A 19,713-nucleotide genomic window follows, 5' to 3' on the forward strand; every position below is an offset into this window, starting at 1 on the left:
GCTAGGGTTTGTTTTTAGCCTAGCATGGATCTCTGCCCTCTTGTCACACTTCTGCTTTCTCACACACTGTTTATGACCTCCACTCCCCCGGCCACATGCATCAGGTGACCCCGGGGGCCGGAGGCCTGGTCCTCGCAGCAAGCCGTGATCGTGTAGCTTCTCCAGCAGATCATCATGCAGATCGGTTGTTGTTGCATGGTTTCTGTACTTTATTAGTGTCTGGTGATGGTAGACACGGACACCGGTTGCTCCGATGTACATGTGTCTTTAAAAAGTCGGGTTTAAAAAAAAAAGCAACATTTTGGATCCGGAGAAGCCACTGCGTGCTACTGCCGCACCGCCATCTTGGATCAAATTGGTCAGAATTAAGTAAAAAAAAAAGTTAATAAGCATCCAGTGTCTAATGTCTTTCACACATTCCTCAACTTTATTAAGGTGATGTCTGTCATCCGGCTTTGCTGAAACATACAACTGTGTGTCAACAGCATAAGAGTGGAAGCTAATACTATGTTTACGAATAATTTTTGCCCAGAGTTAGCATATATAAAGAAAAGAGCAGTGGGCCAAAAACAGAGCCTTGCGGAACACCAATGTAATTACCATATTGGTATGAGCATAGCTGCTGTGCTACAACCTTTTCTAGGATCTTGGAGATAAAGGTTATGTTTGATATTGGCCTATATTTGGACAATTGACAGGGGTTGAGGTCAGGTTTTATCACTTTCACCTCAGTATATCTTATACCTCAATATCCCTTATGCATAAGTTTCCTTAATGTTATTTCCCCATATGTTGTTCAATAAGTCAAAGATTGTGTACAAAATGTAAAAAGTTATGATTGTGTGATCCCCCCGCACTAGTCTCTGTAAATTCAACTGATTAATTCTTGTTTCTCTTATGTCTCTATATGATAATGATGCATTCCATTAATACACCTTCCACCACCATCTCAAGGGCCTGAGAAGAGGCCAAGAGTAATTATTATTATTATTATTATTATTATTATTATTATTATTATTATTATTAACGTTATTATTCCTCAATATCAGTTACACCTCAAAATCAGTTATACCCTCACTGTCCCTTATTCCTCAAAATCAGTTAAACCTCTATTGTCCCTTAAACTTCAGTATCACTTATAACTAGTTATCCCTTAAATCTTGCTCATTAGCCTTTAAACTACATTATAACTAATACTACAATATACCTTAGACCCTTACGTCATTGTCACTGATACTTCATTATCATTTTTACCTCAGTATATCTTATACCTCAATATCCCTTATGCACAAATTCCCATAATGTTATTTCCCTATTTGTCGTTCAATAAGTCGAAAATTGTGTACAAAATTTAAAAAAATTTAATTGTGTGATCCCCCTGCAGTAGTCTCTGTAAATTCAACTGATTAATTCCTGTTTCTCTTAGGCTTCCTTATATATTTTCTCTCTATATGATAATGATTGCATTGCATTAATAGACCTTCCACCACCATCTCAAGGGCCTGAGAAGAGGCCAAGTGTAATTATTCTTCTTATTATTATAATATTGTGTGAACCATGTTTCTTTAAACACTGTATTTAGAAAACAATGACAATAATGAGTAACAAATGTGTCCTTTATTTGTGCAGAAGATAAAATAAATCAGGGCGTGCAGCTACAGGTGAATGTTTAACAGAAAGATTTGTCCCGTTACACACAACATCAAATTGCTTTAAGTAATATGTAGGTGAAATGAAGCATTTTGCAAAGTAAAGCTAATTCATGGACAGATGTTTTAATGTGTCGTCTGAGTCTAGGCTGATGATTTACTTTTGATGACCTGCTGCACCCAGTCCACCTCAGGGTCCGCACATATGCGAAAACCCCTTTTTGTCATTAAACTGCAGAGGAAAGAAGATTACGGGTTAGTGTAGAACTGTGATCATGTCAAATTAAATATTCAATCCCTCCATGAGAATTGTAAAATGAATTTTTTTTAAGAAGAAGCAGGGATGAAACATACATGACTCCAGGAAGTGTACAGTCGGATCTTGTTTCTTGATAAGAGACAACGTTGGATGCGGGCAATGGTCTCTTGTGAAACTCAAAACAGCATAATCCCGCCCCATTTGCACCTGTGTCAAAACATTTCAATATTTGGCAGTCTATTTAAGAATAAAGGCTAAAGTTAAATAAAATTAATGAGTCTCTAATGAACCTCTGAAATCATTTTTGGGTCCATAAAGTGATAGACCACTTTTTTAATGCCAGAAAGTATTATAAATATAAATCACACTTTCCCAGACAGTTTTGTCAGCAAATTCAGCCACACGTGCTTTACAAACTGAGTCGAAGTGACTGGACTTGTGTTACAACGTGGATGATGATAATTCTTATAATATTATCTTTATGTCTGGTGAATATGAGTCTTGAAAATTATACCAAACTTCAATAGATTAAACAGAACTGAATTTATGCATGCTAATTTAATTTCGTATTTAAAAAAAAGGCCAATATCTTACTGTTTGCCATTGTGAAGGACTGAAGGCAGGAAAGACCCAGCAGAACCAGCAGGAGAGAATGGGAGAACATGGCTGCTGATGGAGATGATGATCGTTTGGATGTGTAATTTTTGATAGTAATGCAAATATGACCTCGGCACTGGGCTTATAAGGAAGAGGAGAGTTTGGGGTTGGAGGAGGGCAGTTTGAGGACGACAAAAAAACCCACCCCTTCTACAAGAACCTGGCTGTGGTTTTCACCTAAAATGAGAAAGCGTTTTGACACTTCTTAGACAATTTCACCTCAAGTCCCACCCACCTCAGACACATGAATAAAATAAATACAAATAAGCCTTATTGGAAAACAGTAAACAGTGAATCTAAACACAATAAAATAAAATAAAACAGAAGAGTAACTGTTATTAAATTGGGCTGTTATTAATACAACTTATACCACATTACAGCTTTATACCTCATTTTCAATTATACATTATTATTGTGAGAACAACACTCTCACCCTATACATCAGCAAGACCAATTAGATGGACATGGACCTGAGGACAGTGGAAAGACAGTAACCACCACTGCTGATCAGAGGTCCAAGGTGAAGAGAGTGAGCAACTACAAAGTTCCTGGATGTCCATATGAGGATAGGTGAGGCTCTATCCTGGTCACAGAATACGGCACAACTGGCTAAGGAAGCATGAAAGCAGCTCCACTTCGTGCAAATATAACTAGAGTATATTTACTGTATATCTCTTCTTACCACTGCTGCTATTTATGGATTTTAGTTATTTCCAAACCAGGCAGTGATGCAGCTGCTCAGATGCTCTTGATAGTCCCTCTGTAGAACATGACGAGGATGGGGATGGGAGTTGGGCTTTCCTCAGCCTTTCCAGAAATTAGAGATGCTGCTAAGCTTTCTTGGTTATGGAGCTGGTGTTGAGGGACCTGGTGAGGTTCTCCACCAGGTGAACACCAAGGAATTTGGTCCTCTTGACGATCTCCACGGAGGAGCCGCTGATGTTCAGTGGAGAGTGGTCACTCCTTGCCCTCCTGAAGTCAACAACCATCTCTTTAATTTTGTCTACACCAGTCCGTTAGCCGCTGCACCTCCTCTCTGTATGCTGACTTGTCGTTCTTGCTGATGAGACCCACCACGGTCGTGTCATCGGCAAACTTGATGATGTGGTTTGAGCTGTGCATTGCTGCACAGTCGTTAGTCAGCAGAGTGAACAGCAATGGATTGAGCACACAGCACTTGGGGGCTCCAGTGCTCAGTGTGGTGGTGCTGGAGATGCTGTTCCCGATCCGGACTGACTGAGGTCTCCCAGTCAGGAAGTCCAGGATCCAATTGCAGAGGGAGGTGTTCAGGCTCAGCAGGTTCAGCCTTCCAATCAAGAGTCAAGAGTCAAGAGGCTTTTTATTGTCATTTCAACTATATATAGCTGACGCAGTACACAGTGAAATGAGACAACATTTCTCCAGAACCTTGGTGCTGTATAAAACATCATCGTCACCTCACACAACAAAGTTACAAAACACAGAGCTGAGGACTAGACTGTTGTCCTAGCCACATAAAGTGCATCGTGTGCAACCTAGTGCAACAGTGCAAAACAAAACAGTGCAGAGCAGACAACACGAGACAGTGCAGGACAAGTACTGTACAGGACAAGTACACAAACACAAAATAGCAGCAACCCGTAACCTACTGTATATATATCTATATACAGTGCAATGTGCAAATTTACAAGTATTAAAGTGGCAGTGCCAGTGATGTGCAAAAAGAACCGAGCAGAGCAGCAGTAGCAGTGGTGGAATGTACAATGTAAACATAGAACAAGCCAGCTTGTTTGTAATAACTTAATGAATGTATGAAGTTGAATGAGTGTGAGTGTGTGTGTGTGTGTGTGTGTGTGTGTGTGAGTTTAGTTCCAGTTCAGTTGTGTGTTGAGAAGCCTGATGGCTTGAGGGAAAAAACTATTGCACAGTCTGGTTGTGAGAGCCCGAATGCTTCGGGAACCTCTTCCCTGATGGCAGTAATGTGAAGAGAGTGTGAGAGGGGTGTGTGGGGTCGTCCACAATGCTGTTGGCCTTTCGGATTCAGTGTGTGGTGTAAATGTCCGTGACAGAGGGGAGAGAGAATCCGATGATCTTCTCAGCTGTCCTCACTATCCACTGTAGGGTCTTGCGATCCGAGACGGTGCAATTCCCAAACCAGGCAGTGATGCAGCTGCTCAGGATGCTCTCGATGGTCCCTCTGTAGAACATGGTCAGGATGGGGGGTGGCAGATGGGCTTTCCTCAGCCTTCTTAGGAAGTAGAGACGCTGCTGGGCTTTCTTGCTGATGGAGCTGGTGTTGAGTGACCAGTTGAGGTTCTCCGTCAGATGAACACCAAGGAATTTGATGTTCTTCACGATCTCCACGGAGGATCCATCGATGTTCAGTGGAGAGTGGTCGCTTTGTGCTCTCCTAAAGTCAACAACCATCTCTTTAGTTTTGTCCAAGTTCAGAGATAGGTTGTTGGCTTTACATCAGGCTGATAGATGTTTCACCTCCTCTCTATATGCTGACTCGTCGTTCTTGCCGATGAGACCCACCACGGTCGTGTCATCGGCGAACTTTATGATGTGGTTTGTGCTGTGCATTGCTGCGCAGTCGTGAGTCAGCAGAGTGAACAGCAGCGGGCTGAGTACGCAGCCCTGAGGGGCTCCAGTGCTCAGTGTGGTGGTGCTGGAGATGCTATTTCCGATCCGGACTGACTGAGGTCTCCCAGTCAGGAAATCCAGGATCCAGTTACAGAAGGAGGTGTTCAAACCCAGGAGGCTCAGCTTCTCCATCAGGTGCTGAGGAATGATTATGTTGAATGCTGAACTGAAGTCAATGAACAGCATTCGAACGTATATGTCTTTGTTGTCCAAGTGGGTGAGAGCCAGATGGAGAGTAGTGGTGATGGCATCGTCTGTTGAACGGTTAGGACAATACGCAAACTGCAGTCGGTCCAGTGAGTGTGGAAGGTGGGATTTGATGTGCTTCATGACGAGCCTCTCGAAGCACTTCATAGCAATGGGTGTGAGTGCAACGGGACGGTAGTCATTGAGGCAGGAGACTGAAGACTTCTTAGGCACTGGGATGATGGTCGTTGTCTTGAAGCATGTGGGAACAACGGCGCTGCTCAGGGAGATGTTGAAGATGTCAGTAAAGACATCTGCTAGATGTTCTGCACATTCCCTGAGCACCCGGCCAGGGATATTGTCTGGTCCAGCAGACTTCCGTGGGTTGACTCTGTGTAGAGTGTTCCTCACTTCATCTGTGGTTAGGCAGATCACCTGGTTGTTGGTAGGAGGTGTGGTCTTCCTTGCCGTCACGTTGTTCTGTGCTTCAAACCGGGCGTAGAAGTCATTCAGCACATCTGGGAGGGAGGCGTCACTGTCACAAGCAGTGATGTTGTCTTGTAGTTTGTGATCGCCTGGATGCCCTGCCACATGCGCCGAGTGTCTCCGCTGTCCTGAAAGTGAAAGTGGATTTTATTGGCATGTGCACGTTTTGCCTCTCAGGTGCTGAAGAATGATTGTGTTGAATGCTGAACTGAAGTCTATGAACAGCATTCAAACATATGTGTCTTTTTTGTCCAGGTGGGTGAGGGCTAGATGGAGGGTGGTGGTGACGGCTTCATCTGTTGAGCAGTTGGGATAATACGCGAACTGCAGGGCGTCCAGTGAGGGGGTAGCAGGGTCTTGATGTGCCTTATGATGAGCCTCCCGAAGCACTTCATATGTTGATGGGTGTGATTGGAACGGGACGGTAGTCATTGAGGCAGGACACTGAAGAATTCTTCAGCACGGGGATGATGGTGGTGGCCTTGAAGCACGTTGGAACTATGGTGCTACTCAGGGAGGTGTTGATGATGTCCGTGAAAACATCCACCAGCTAGTCTGCACATCCTCTGAGCACTCTGCCAGGAATGTTGTCTGGTCCAGCAGCTTTCACTGGGTTAAATCTGTGTAGAGTTTTCCTCAAATCAGCCATGGTTAGACACAGCACCTGGTCATTGGGAAGAGGGGTGGTCTTCCTCACCGTCACATCATTCTGCGCCTCAAACCGAGCGTAGAAGTTGTTCAGCGCATCTTGGAGGGAGGCATCATTGTTACAGGCAGGTGATGTAGTCCTGTAGTTGGTGATGGCCTAGATGCCCTGCCACATGCACCTCGTGTCTTCTGCTGGCCTTGAAGTGGCTGTGGATTCTTCGTGTGTGTGCGCGCTTTGCCTTTCTGATGGCCCAGAACAGTTTGGCCCTCGCTGTTCTTAGGCCCGGCTTGTCGCCTGCTCTGAAGGCGGAGTCTCAGGTCGTCAGCAGTGCACGCACCTCTGCGGTCATCCACGGCTTCTGGTTGGAGGGTGTGGTGATGATCTTGGAGACAGTGATGTCAACAGTGCACTTGCTGATGTAGCTGGTCAGTGATGCCGTGTATTCCTCCAAGTTGGTGAAGTCACCATCAGTTGCCGCTTCCCTGAACATGTGCCAGTCAGTGTGCTCAAAACAGTCTTGAAGAGCAGAGATGGCTCCTGCTGGCCATGTTTACACCTGCTTCAGAACCAGTTTGGAGAGCCTGAAGAGTGGTCTCTATGCTGGGATTAGCATAACAAAGATGTGGTCTGGGTAGCCAAGGTACAGGCAGGGCTTTGCCCAGTACTTGTGGGGGATGTTTGTGTAAACAGGATCCAGTGCGTGTTAGGCCCTGTCGTTGCAAAGTCCACATGCTGATGGAATTTAGGGAGCACTGACTTGAGATTTGCATGGTTAAAATAAACTGTCCGTCAGGGTGTGAATTCTGCAGTTCGCTAATAGCCCCATACAGTTCACAGAGCAGCTCCTTAGCATTAGCACTGGGGGAATGTACACTCCAGTTATAAGGACAGTGGTGAATTCCCATTGCAAAATAAAAAAAACAAAGAAAAACAAAGACGCAGCAGTCTCTAAACTCATGCCGCGTAGTTTGCTGGAATCGGATGTAGTCCATTTTATTGTCCAGGGAGCAGACATTGAGAGCAGGATGGATGGGAGAGCCAGCCAGCTAGGGTTCATTTTTAGCCTAGCACGGATCTCTGCTCTCTTGCCGCACTTCTGCTTTCTCACACACCGTTTATGACCTCCCCTTCCCCGACCACCTGCATTAGGTGACCCGGGGGCCGGAGGCCTGGTCCCCACAGCAAGCCGTGATCGTGTAGCTTTTCCAGACTAATTAGATGGACATGGACCTGAGGACAGTGGAACGACACCAACCACCACTGCTCATCGGAGGTCCAAGGAGGAGAGAGTGAGCAACTCTCGTGGATGTCCATATGAGGATAGGTGAGGATCTATTCTGGTCACAGAACACGGCACAACTGGCTAAGGAAGCATGAAAGCGGGTCCACTTCCTGAGGAGACAGAGGAAGTTCATCTGAGGTCCTCAGAAACTTCTACAGATGTACAGTGGAGAACATTTTAACCCCGCTGAGCATTGCTGTGGGGTTTGGTAACTGTACTGCACAGGACAGTAAGTCACTACAACAGATGATCAGGATAGCTAAGAAAATCACAGGGACAGACTCATCTCACTGCAGGACATCTACAACAGGAGAGATGGGCTGGCAGTGTCATCAGGGATCCCTCTCACCCTGCCCACTCAATGTTCACACTTCTGAAATCTGGTAAATGGTACAGCAGCATTATTTTCACCTTCTAACACTTCCACCTCCATCTTCCCCTTACACAGTCTGACACCATGAATGTATAAATGCTAAGGATGCACTTTTATGGGACTATGCCAAGTCACTTCTACAGCTAATTTGCACATTACTGTAAACGGCACAATACCTGACACCGGATAGTGCGATTATAAATAATTTCCTTCTATAACTGTGTACTACATGGACAAATAGTGCAATAGTCTGGTTTGTTAAACCTATCCACTGTCCACTGATGGAGACCTGACTGCAAAACTGCTCAGTCCCAAAACCACCATGGCAATCGCAGTCCTAAGACATCATAGTACAACTCCCCATATGAGATCCCCAAGCCATCTCCATGGCCCCCACGTGGCACCATCCCCAGCAATCCCAATGATCTTCAGGCTGTCCATGTGGGGCCACCCCCAGCAGCAGTGAGCACACTCAACCAATGAGAAATCCAACCAGAAATAGGGCATCAGGATTAATCAGGCAGGTCCAGAGAGCAGAAGGGGTCAGGATCACTGTTATCTCAGGAGTAGCATGTGTAGCTCGACAGAGAGAGAGAAAGAGAGAGAGAGGGAGAGATTGTTAGGTGAGCTTTTGTCCTCTAATGGTTAAGGGCAATGTACTTTGCGTGCAGAGTGCAAGCAGGGACTCTGGCAAGACTAGCTATGACAGCATAAATAAAAGGCAGAGCCAGAATGTAACACAGACATGAGGGCACCCTGGGACATAAAGCAGCCAGCCACTCCACCGTCAACAAATCTGAGTGACCGTGTGAGAGTGGGGGGCGACAGCATCCAAACATCCCAGTTCACCACAACACTCTATGCCTGTGAACCCTCCAGACCTGCTCCTTTACCTAAGAAAAAAATATTCACAAAAGGCTTGACTAAACAAATATATTTTCAGCCTAAACTTAAACACCGAGACTGTGTCTGAGCCCCGAACACTAACTGGAAGGCTGTTCCATAACTGTGGGGCTTTGTAAGAGAAAGCTCTACCCCCTGCTGTAGCCTTCAGTAGTCAAGGTACCAACAAATAGCCTGTACCTTTTGATCTAAGTAGGCGTGGGGGATCATAAAAGACCAAAAGTTCAAAAGACCAAAAGGTACTGCAGCGAGAGACCATTCAGTGCTTTATAGGTCAATAGTAATATTTTATTATCAATATGAAATTTTTTTGGGAGCCAATGCAGTGCAGATAAGATAGGGGTGATGTGGTCATATCTTCTGATTCTAGTAAGGACTCTGGCTGCTGCATTCTGGACTAATTGGAGCTTGTTTATCCATCTACTGAAACATCCAGACAGCAAGGCATCACAATAATCCAACCTCGAGGTAACAAAAGCATGAACTAATTTTTCTGCATTGTGTAGTGACAATATATTTCTTATTTTAGCAATATTTCCGAGATGAAAGAAAGCGATCCTAGTAATATTATCTACATGAATCAAATTAAAGACTGGAGTCAAAAATCACACCAAGGTCTTTTTCTGCTGCACATGATGAAACAGAAAGGCCATCCAGGCTTATTATGTGATCAGAAAGCTTACTTCTAGGTGCATGTGGTCCTAGTACAAATACTTTTGTCTTGTCAGAATTAAGTAGAAGGAAGTTAATAAGCATCCAGTTTCTAATGTCTTTTACACATTCCTCAACTTTATTAACCTGGTGTCTGTCATCTGGATTTGCTGAAACATACAACTGTGTGTCATCAGCGTAACAGTGGAAGCTAATACCATGTTTATAAATAATTTTGCCCAGAGGTAGCATATATAAAGAAAAGAGAAGTGGGCCTAAAACAGAGCCTTGTGGAACATCAAACATTACCCTAGTATGTGTAAAGAAGTCACCATTTACGTCTACAATCTGATAATGATCAGTCAAATAAGACCTGAGCCAGGAAAGGGCCGTTCCCTTAATGCCTACAACATTTTCTAGTCTATCGAGGAGAATAGCATGATCAATGGTATCAAAAGCTGCACTAAGGTCAAGCAACACAAGGAAGGAGACACAACCCTGATCAGAGGCCAGTTGTAGGTCATTTACCACTTTAACCAACGCTGTCTCTGTGCTATGATGAGGCCTAGATCCTGACTGATACATTTCATGAATGTTATTCCCATGTAGCTATGAGCATAAGTGCTGTGCTACAACCTTTTCTAGGATCTTGGAGATAAAGGGGAGGTTTGATATTAGCCTATAGTTGGACAATTGACAGGAGATCAGTTCAGGTTTTATCACTTTTACCTCAGTATATTTTATATCCCTTATGCATAATTTTCCCTAATGTTATTTCCCTATATGTTGTTCAATAAGTTGAAAATTTTGTTCAAAATGTAAAATATTATAATTGTGTGATCCCCCCGCAGTAGTCTCTGTAATATATTCAACTGATTAATTCTTGTTTCTCTTAGGCTTCCTTATATATTTTCTCTCTATATGATAATGATTGCATTAATACACCTTCCACCACCATCTCAAGGGCCTGACAAGAGGCCAAGAGTAATTATTATTATTATTATTATTATTATTATTAGCTTGTGTAAACCATGTTTCTTTAAAAATTGTAATTTGAAACGAATAACAATAATGAGTAACAAATGTGTCCTTTATTTGTGCAGAAGATAAAATAAATCAGTGCGTGCGGCTACAGGTGAACGTTTAACAGAAAGATTTGTCCTGTTACATACAACATCAAATTGCTTGAAGTAATATGTAGGTGAAATGAAGCATTTTGCAAAGTAAAGCTAATTCATGGACAGACGTTTTAATGTGTCGTCTGAGTCTAGGCTGATGATTTACTTTTGATGACCTGCTGCACCCACTCCACCTCAGGGTCCGCACACATGCGAAAACCCCTTTTTGTTATAAAACTGCAGAGGAAAGAAGATTATGGGTTAGTGTAGAACTGTGATCATGTCAAATTAAATATTCAAATCTTCCATGACAACTGGAAAATGAATTTAAAAGAAGAAGCAGGGTGAGAACATACATGACTCCAGGAAGTGAACAATCGGATCTTGTTTCTTCGTAAGAGACAACGATGGATGCGGGCAATGGTCTCTTGTGAAACTCAAAACAGCATAAGTCCGCCCCATTTGCATCTGTGTCAAAACATTTTGTTATTTGGCAATTTATTTCAGAACTAAAGGCTAAAGTTCAATAAAATTTATGAGTCATTTTTAAGTATCTAATGAACCTCTGAAATCATTTTTGGGTCCATGAAGTGATAGACTTCAATTTTTAATGCCAGAAAGTATTATTATAAATATAAATCTTTGTAATAATAAATAATAATATAAAAATAAATATAATTTATATATTTTAAATAAATAAAAATAGTTTTCTCAGAAAATTCACCAACACGTGCTTTACAAAATGAATGGATTTGAATTATAATGTGGAAGCTGAAACTTCTTTAAAATTATAACACAAGTTCTCTTTGACTCATTACCACTAGACAAAATTATTTACAACCCAAGCACATAAAACAGCATATATTTGATAATAATCTTACGCTGTGCCATTGTGAAGGACTGAAGGCAGGAAAGACCCAGCAGAACCAGCAGGAGAGAACGGGAGAACATGGTTGCTGATGGAGATGATGATCTTATTGATGCGTAATGTACCAGTAATGAGGATATGCCCTCGGCACTGGGTTTATAAACCGATCAGAGCAGGTGGAGGAGGAGGAGTGTGTGGTTTGGATGGGAAGTTTGATGGTGATGAAAAATGCCACTCTGTACGAGAAAACAAACAAAAAACAACACCTTTTCCCCAAGAACCCTGGATGTGGTTTTCACCTAAAGAGAGAAAGATCTGATCAGCTTTTAACACTTTGTAGACACACTTAACTGTGTTAATCACACACACAAATAAAGCAAAGACAAATAAGCTCCACTGGAAAACAGTAAACATTGAATCTAAACACATTAAAATAACACAGAAAAATAACAGCTATTAAATTAGGCTGTTATTAGTACAACTTAGACCACATTATAGCCTTATAGCTCATTTTCAATTATACATCATTAGTGTGAGAACAACACTCTCACCCTATACATCAGCAAGAACAATTAGATGGACTTGGACCTGAGGACAGTGGAACAACACCAACAACCACTGCTGATCAGAGGTCCAATGTGGAGAGAGTGAGCAACTACAAAGTTCATGGATGTCCATATGAGGATAGGTGAGGATCTATTCTGGTCACAGAACACGGCACAACTGGCTAAGGAAGCATGAAAGCGGGTCCACTTCATGCAAATATAACTAAAGTATATTTACTGTATATCTCTTCTTTCCACTGCTGCTATTTATGGCTTTTACACATTTTTATATTGCTCCAATTCTTAACAACATATTGCGCAATTTTTTAACTTTTATGTTTTAATATTTATGTATAATATACAGTATTTTTCTACTACAGCGCCTGTGACAGCATGGAAACTACAAATGTCACTGTCAGAGAGTTTGTGCATATGATAATAACCTTCTTGAATCTCAAATTTTATGTCTCATTTTCCATTATACCTCAGCACTTATACATCAACTTATCCTCTTACACCTAATCACTTACACTTCAGTATCACTTCCACCTCGTTATCCCTTATTCCTCAATATCACGTCCACCTCATTATCCCTTATTCCTCAATATCAGTTACACCTCATTATCCCTTATTCCTCAATATCAGTTAAACCTCTGTTGTGCCTTAAACTTCAGTATCCCTTATACCTAATTACCCCTTACACCTTGCTCCTTATTATAACTAATACCACAATATCCTTTAGACCCTTATACCTCATTATCACTGATACATCATTATCAATTCAATTCAATTTTCGTTGTATAGCGCTTTTAACAATGGACATTGTCACAAAGCAGCTTTACAGAAATAAATATATTCAAATGAAATTAAATCAAAATAAATTGTAAATGTGTGAATTTAACCCTAATGAGCGAGCCAGAGGCGACGGTGGCAAAGAAAAACTCCCTGAGACGATTTGAGGAAGAAACCTTGAGAGGAACCAGACTCAAAAGGGAACCCATCCTCAACTGGGTGCAACAGATAGTGCGATTATAAATAATTTCCTTCTATAACTGTGTACTACATGGACAAATACCATGTTTACAAATAATTTTGCCCAGACGTAGCATATATAGAGAAAAGAGCAGTGGGCCTAAAACAGAGCCTTGTGGAACATCAAACATTACCCTAGTATGTGTGGAGAAGTCACCATTTACGTCTACAAACTGATAATAATCAGTCAAATAAGACGAGCCAGGAGAAGGCCATTCCCTTAATGCCTACAACATTTTCTAGATCAATGGTATCAAAAGCTGCACTAAGGTCAAGCAACACAAGCAAGGAGACACAACCCTGATCAGAGGCCAGTAGTAGGTCATTTACCACTTTAACCAGCGCTGTCTCTGTGCTATGATGAGGCCTAGATCCTGACTGATACATTTCATGAATGTTATTCCCATGTAGGTATGAGCATAAGTGCTGTGCTAAAATCTTTTCTAGGATCTTGGAGAAAAGGGGAGGTTTGATATTAGCCTATAGTTGGACAATTGACAGGAGATCAGTTCAGGTTTTATCACTTTTACCTCAGTATATTTTATACCTCAATATCCCTTATGCATAATTTTCCCTAATGTTATTTCCCTATATGTTGTTCAATAAATTGAAAATTTTGTTCAAATTGTAAAATATTATAATTGTGTGATCCCCCCGCAGTAGTCTCTGTAATATATTCAACTGATTAATTCTTGTTTCTCTTAGGCTTCCTTATATATTTTCTCTCTATATGATAATGATTGCATTAATACACCTTCCACCACCATCTCAAGGGCCTGACAAGAGGCCAAGAGTAATTATTATTATTATTATTATTATTATTATTAGCTTGTGTAAACCATGTTTCTTTAAAAATTGTAATTTGAAACGAATAACAATAATGAGTAACAAATGTGTCCTTTATTTGTGCAGAAGATAAAATAAATCAGTGCGTGCGGCTACAGGTGAATGTTTAACAGAAAGATTTGTCCTGTTACACACAACATCAAATTGCTTGAAGTAATATGTAGGTGAAATGAAGCATTCTGCAAAGTAAAGCTAATTCATGGACAGACGTTTTAATGTGTCGTCTGAGTCTAGGCTGATGATTTACTTTTGATGACCTGCTGCACCCACTCCACCTCAGGGTCCGCACACATGCGAAAACCCCTTTTTGTCGTAAAACTAAAGAGGAAAGAAGATTATGGGTTAGTGTAGAACTGTGATCATGTCAAATTAAATATTCAATCCCTCCATGAGAATTGTAAAATGAATTTTTTTTAAAAAGAAAGGTTGAAACATACATGACTCCAGAAAGTGGACATTCGGATCTTGTTTCTTCGTAAGAGACAACGATGGATGCGGGCAATGGTTTCTTGTGAAACTCAAAACAGCATAAGTCCGCCCCATTTGCATCTGTGTCAAAACATTTTGTTATTTGGCAATTTATTTCAGACTAAAGGCTAAAGTTCAATAAAATTTATGAGTCATTTTTAAGTATCTAATGAACCTCTGAAATCATTTTTGGGTCCATGAAATGATAGACTTCAATTTTTAATGCCAGAAAAGTATTATCATATAATAAATAATAATAATAATAATAATAATAATAATAATAATAATAATAATAATGAATATAATGTAAATATTTTAAATAAATAAAAATAGTTTTCTCAGAAAATTCACCAACATGTGCTTTACAAACTGAATGGACTTGAATTATAATGTGGAAGCTGAAAATTCTTTAAAATTATAACACAAGTTCTCTTTGATTCATTTCCACTAGACAAAATTATTTAAGCACATAAAACAGCATATATTTGATAATAATCTTACGCTGTGCCATTGTGAAGGACTGAAGGCAGGAAAGACCCAGCAGAACCAGCAGGAGAGAACGGGAGAACATGGTTGCTGATGGAGATGATGATCTTATTGATGCGTAATGTACCAATAATGAGGATATGCCCTCGGCACTGGGTTTATAAACAGATCAGAGCAGGTGGAGGAGGAGGAGTGTGTGGTTTGGATGGGAATTTTGACAGTGATGAAAAATGCCACTCTGTACGAGAAAACAAAAAACAACACCATTGTTGGCTGTGGTTTTCACCTTTCAGCTTTTAACACTTTGTAGACACACACAACTGTGTTACTCACACACACAAATAAAGCAAAGACAAATCAGCTCTACTGAAGTAAAACAGTAGATCTAAACACACTAAAACAGCACAGAAGCAATAAAGTACATTGGGCTGTTTATTAGTACAAATTAAAACCCCATTAAAGACTTATACCTCATTTTCAGTTGTAACTCATTACTGTGAGAACAACAAGCTCATCCTAAACATCAGCAAGACCAAGAAGACAGTCATGGACCTGACTGTTCGGAGGGTCTGAGTTGGCAAGACTGAGCAACTACAAGCAAAGTCACAGGAAGTAAGGGTACTGAGGGTGCTGCAGGATTAGGCCTACTTTAATTAAAACCAGCAGATGACATGTGAATCTAGATGATTGACAGCTGTATAGATGCTTTGAACTTTCTGCCTGAAAGATGAGCTGACACTGCATCCTCTCTTTCTGTCCTGGTAAATAGTTCATTACCGTGATTTTTTTATTTTATTAATGTGAAATAAAGTCTATCAGTGTATGTTCGACTCAAGCATCATTAAAAAATTGACTATAAGTCAAGACAAGTCAAGTGGCCTCATTGTATTTTCAACCATATACAGCTAGTTAGTACACAGTGAAACGAAACAACGTTCCTCCAGGACCAAGGCGCTACATAAAACAAAACACAGAACTACAGTAGACATTACGTATATGTACATAGAGTGCACAGTGCAAACATGTGCAGACGGCACAAGACAGTACAAAACTATCAAAACAAGACAATGGGCACAGTGAGTTACAGTGCAGTGCTGACTAGCACACAGTTCTAATAAAAAAGGGAATCACATGACAATAGTGCAAAGATTGACAAAATAAGTTGCTGTAATGTAGACAAAAAAAAGGTTTTAAATGTAACACTTTGGAAAAAATCATTTTAATAGTAATGATAATTGGACAGTGATTTAAAACTCGGTATTGTTTTGCGGCAGTCAGAAACTATCCATGAGATTAGGAGGGACATGAGACCATTGGACCAGAGATTTGAAAAAGGATTAAATAAAAAATGTACTGTTATGTTTCTTACAGTTCACTGCCTTTACCACCCCCTTATGCTGCATTATAAGACTTTTTTCATGTTGTTTTATTTTACTTTATTTTATTTTCCAGTTAATAGTAGGCAATAATTTGATCATGCGTGCTCAAAGTTCTCAAAAAAAAAAAAAACAAACAAAAAAAAACAGGCTCGTGGGGAAAAAGTTTGAAAATGTCTGCCTTATCACTTCTACCTCTGTGTTCCTCATACCTGATGTTTCTTTATACCTCATTATCCCTTTTACCTCATCATTCTTTATACCTCCTTATCTTTTACACCCCATTATCCCTTTTACCTCATTATCCTTTATAAGACATTATCTTTTATACCTCATCATTCTTTATACATCATTAGCTTTTATACCCCATTATCCCTTTTACCTCATTATCATTTATACTATATTATCTTTTATACCTCATCATTCTTTATACCTCATTAGCTTTTATACCCCATTATCCCTTTTACCTCATTATCATTTATACTATATTATCTTTTATACCTCATTATACCTTTTATCTCATTATTCTTTATACCTCATTATCCTTTATGCCACATTACTTTTATACCTCATCAGTTTTTATTTATCAGTATCTTTATACCTCATTGTCCCTTTTACCTCATTATCCTTTATACCTCATCATTCTTTATACCTCATCATTCTTATTCCTCATTATCACTTTTACATCAGTAGCTCTTATACCCCAATATCCCTTATGCATAATTTATCCTCATACCTCATCATTCTTCATACCTCTTTATCCTTTATACCTCATTATCTCTTATCCTTCATCATTTATACCCCAATATCTTTTATATCACAACATTATCCTTTATGGCACATTATGTCTTTTACCTCATTACCTACAGTACAGTGCAAAAGTAATCAAATTAAATATTTGTACATAAAAAATACTAGAAAGAGCAGTAAACAGTAAGAAACTATACAAAGTTAATATTTGGTGTGATGACCCTTGCTTTAAAAAAAAAATCAGTAGTCTCAGGTACACTGTGTGCATTTTTATGTAGAAATGAGCTGTACGTTTTACCGAGCATTTTGGAGAATCTGCCACAGTTCCTCTGGAGACTTTGACTGTCGCACTTGCTTCTTTTTTTTTGCAGCAAAACCCAGCAGCCTTCATTATGTTTTTTGTCTGAAAAGTGATCTGTTACATAATACTGTATGTTACTTTCTTTACTGACATACCAGCATTTTTCCTTTACCTTTTCTAGCATCCCCTAAACTTCATTATACCTTATAACCCTACTGCTGAGTAGGCTGCCTGAATAGCACTGCAAACCAGGGACTTTAAACACATAAAAAATGAAGAACTCTGCAGTTATAACCAACATTATTTTACACTGAATATAAATGAGGTAAAGAATGGAGACAGAGAAAAATAACCTACGCAGGATCAGTGCAATAAAGTGCTCACTGTAGCACTTTGCAGTCCTGATTGTGGTCAAAGAGAAATGAGTGAAGGGTGTAGGAGTCGTTAGATCAGATCAAGATAACGTTCAGCATGCTACTTTGCACATACATCTCACACACACACACACACACACACACACACAAATCCTCTGCAACTCCATGCACAGAATGAATGGATAAGATGAAGCAAATTAAAACGAGAGGCAAATGAATGGATCAGAAGAGACACAGGGCCTGAGTAATAGTAATGTCCCAGTGATGGACCAAATGTACTTCATCTGCCCAACATATCACCATGGAATGGAAAACAAAAAAACAACACATTTTCCTCTGGAACCCTGGCTGTGGTTTTAACCTAAAGAGAAAGATCTGATCAGCTTCTAACACTTTATAGACACATAACTGTGTTACTCACACACACAAATAAAGTAAAGACAAATCAGCTCTACTGGAGTAAAACAGTAGATCTAAACACACTAAAACAACACAGAAGAAATAAAGTACATTGTAATAAATTAAAACCCCATTAAAGACTTATACCTCATTTTCAGTTGTAACTCATTATTGTGAGAACAACAAGCTCATCCTAAACATCAGCAAGACCAAGAAGACAGTCATGGACCTGAATGTTCGGAGGGTCTAAGTTGGCAAGACTGAGCAACTACAAGCAAATTCACAGGAAGTAAGGGTACTGAGGGTGCTGCAGGATCCCTAACCTCCAGGATTAGGCCTACTTTCATTAAAACCCGCAGACATGTGAAAATCTGGCCAGCAGGAGCCATCTCTGCTCTTCAGGACTGTTTTGAGCACACTAACTGGCAAATGTTCAGAGAAGCGGCAACTGACGGCAACTTCACCGACTTTGAGGAATACGCGACATCACTGACTAGCTATATCAGCAAGTGCATTGATGACGTCACTGTCTCCAAGACCATCACCACACGCTCCAACCAAAAGCTGTGGATGACTGCAGAGGTGCGTGCACTGCTGAGGACCCGGGACTCTGCCTTCAGAGCAGGCGACAAGGTGGCCCTAAGAACAGCGAGGGTCAAACTGTCCCGGGCCATCAGGGAGGCAAAGCGCATGCATGCACAGAATATCCACAACCACTTCAAGGCCAGCAGAGACACACAGCGCATGTGGCAGGGCATCCAGGCCATCACCAACTACAGGACAACACCACCTGCCTGTGACAATGCCTGTGACAATGGTGCCTCCCTCCCAGATGCACTTCTTCTATGCTGTACATGTACGCTTCTACGCTCAGTTCGAGGCACAGAATGGCGTGACAGCAAAGAAGACTCTCAACGACCAGGTGCCCTGTCTTACCACAGCTGACGTGAGGAAGATTCCACACAGAGTCAACCTGCAGAAGGCTGCTGGACCAGACAACATTCCTGGCAGAGTGCTCCGAGGGTGTGCAGACCAGCTGGTGGATGTTTTCACGGACATCTTCAACACCTCCCTGAGCAGCACCACCGTTCCAACGTGCTTCAAGGCCACCAGTGTCCTGCCTCAACGACTACCGTTCCGTTGCACTTACACCCATCATCATGAAGTGCTTCGAGAGGCTCGTCATGAGGCACATCAAGACCCTGCTGCCCCCCTCACTGCATCCCCTGCAATTCGCTTACCGTCCCAACTGCTCTACAGATGAAGCCACCACCACCCTCCATCTAGCCCTCACCCACCTGGACAAAAAAGACACATATGTTCGAATGCTGTTCATAGACTTCAGTTCAGCATTCAACACAATCATTCCTCAGCACCTGATTGGAAAGCTGAACCTGCTGGGCCTGAACACCTCCCTCTGCAACTGGATC

General features: G+C 41.0%; 3 protein-coding genes across 3 annotated transcripts; all 3 read right to left on the reverse strand.

Annotated features, from left to right (window-relative positions):
- Positions 1-1,598: 1,598 nt before the first annotated feature.
- LOC113524118 (C-C motif chemokine 4-like) lies at positions 1,599-2,727 on the reverse strand. Its single transcript, XM_053233774.1, has 3 exons — positions 2,503-2,727; positions 2,004-2,115; positions 1,599-1,881 (listed from the first exon to the last, which is right to left on the reverse strand). The coding sequence occupies exons 1-3, from the start codon at positions 2,570-2,572 to the stop codon at positions 1,794-1,796; spliced, it is 270 nt and encodes an 89-aa protein (XP_053089749.1). The 5' UTR covers positions 2,573-2,727; the 3' UTR covers positions 1,599-1,793.
- An 8,065-nt stretch (positions 2,728-10,792) lies between these two features.
- Positions 10,793-11,882, reverse strand: LOC128318221 (C-C motif chemokine 3-like). The gene is made up of 3 exons (XM_053233773.1): positions 11,720-11,882; positions 11,195-11,306; positions 10,793-11,075 (listed from the first exon to the last, which is right to left on the reverse strand). The coding sequence occupies exons 1-3, from the start codon at positions 11,787-11,789 to the stop codon at positions 10,988-10,990; spliced, it is 270 nt and encodes an 89-aa protein (XP_053089748.1). The 5' UTR covers positions 11,790-11,882; the 3' UTR covers positions 10,793-10,987.
- A 2,282-nt stretch (positions 11,883-14,164) lies between these two features.
- On the reverse strand, positions 14,165-15,255 carry LOC128318172 (C-C motif chemokine 4 homolog). Its single transcript, XM_053233562.1, has 3 exons — positions 15,099-15,255; positions 14,567-14,678; positions 14,165-14,447 (listed from the first exon to the last, which is right to left on the reverse strand). Exons 1-3 carry the CDS (start codon positions 15,166-15,168, stop codon positions 14,360-14,362), a joined length of 270 nt encoding a protein of 89 aa, XP_053089537.1. The 5' UTR covers positions 15,169-15,255; the 3' UTR covers positions 14,165-14,359.
- Positions 15,256-19,713: the final 4,458 nt, after the last annotated feature.

The sequence above is a fragment of the Pangasianodon hypophthalmus genome, chromosome 4 (genome assembly GCF_027358585.1).
Source record: "Pangasianodon hypophthalmus isolate fPanHyp1 chromosome 4, fPanHyp1.pri, whole genome shotgun sequence".
NCBI lineage: Eukaryota > Metazoa > Chordata > Actinopteri > Siluriformes > Pangasiidae > Pangasianodon > Pangasianodon hypophthalmus.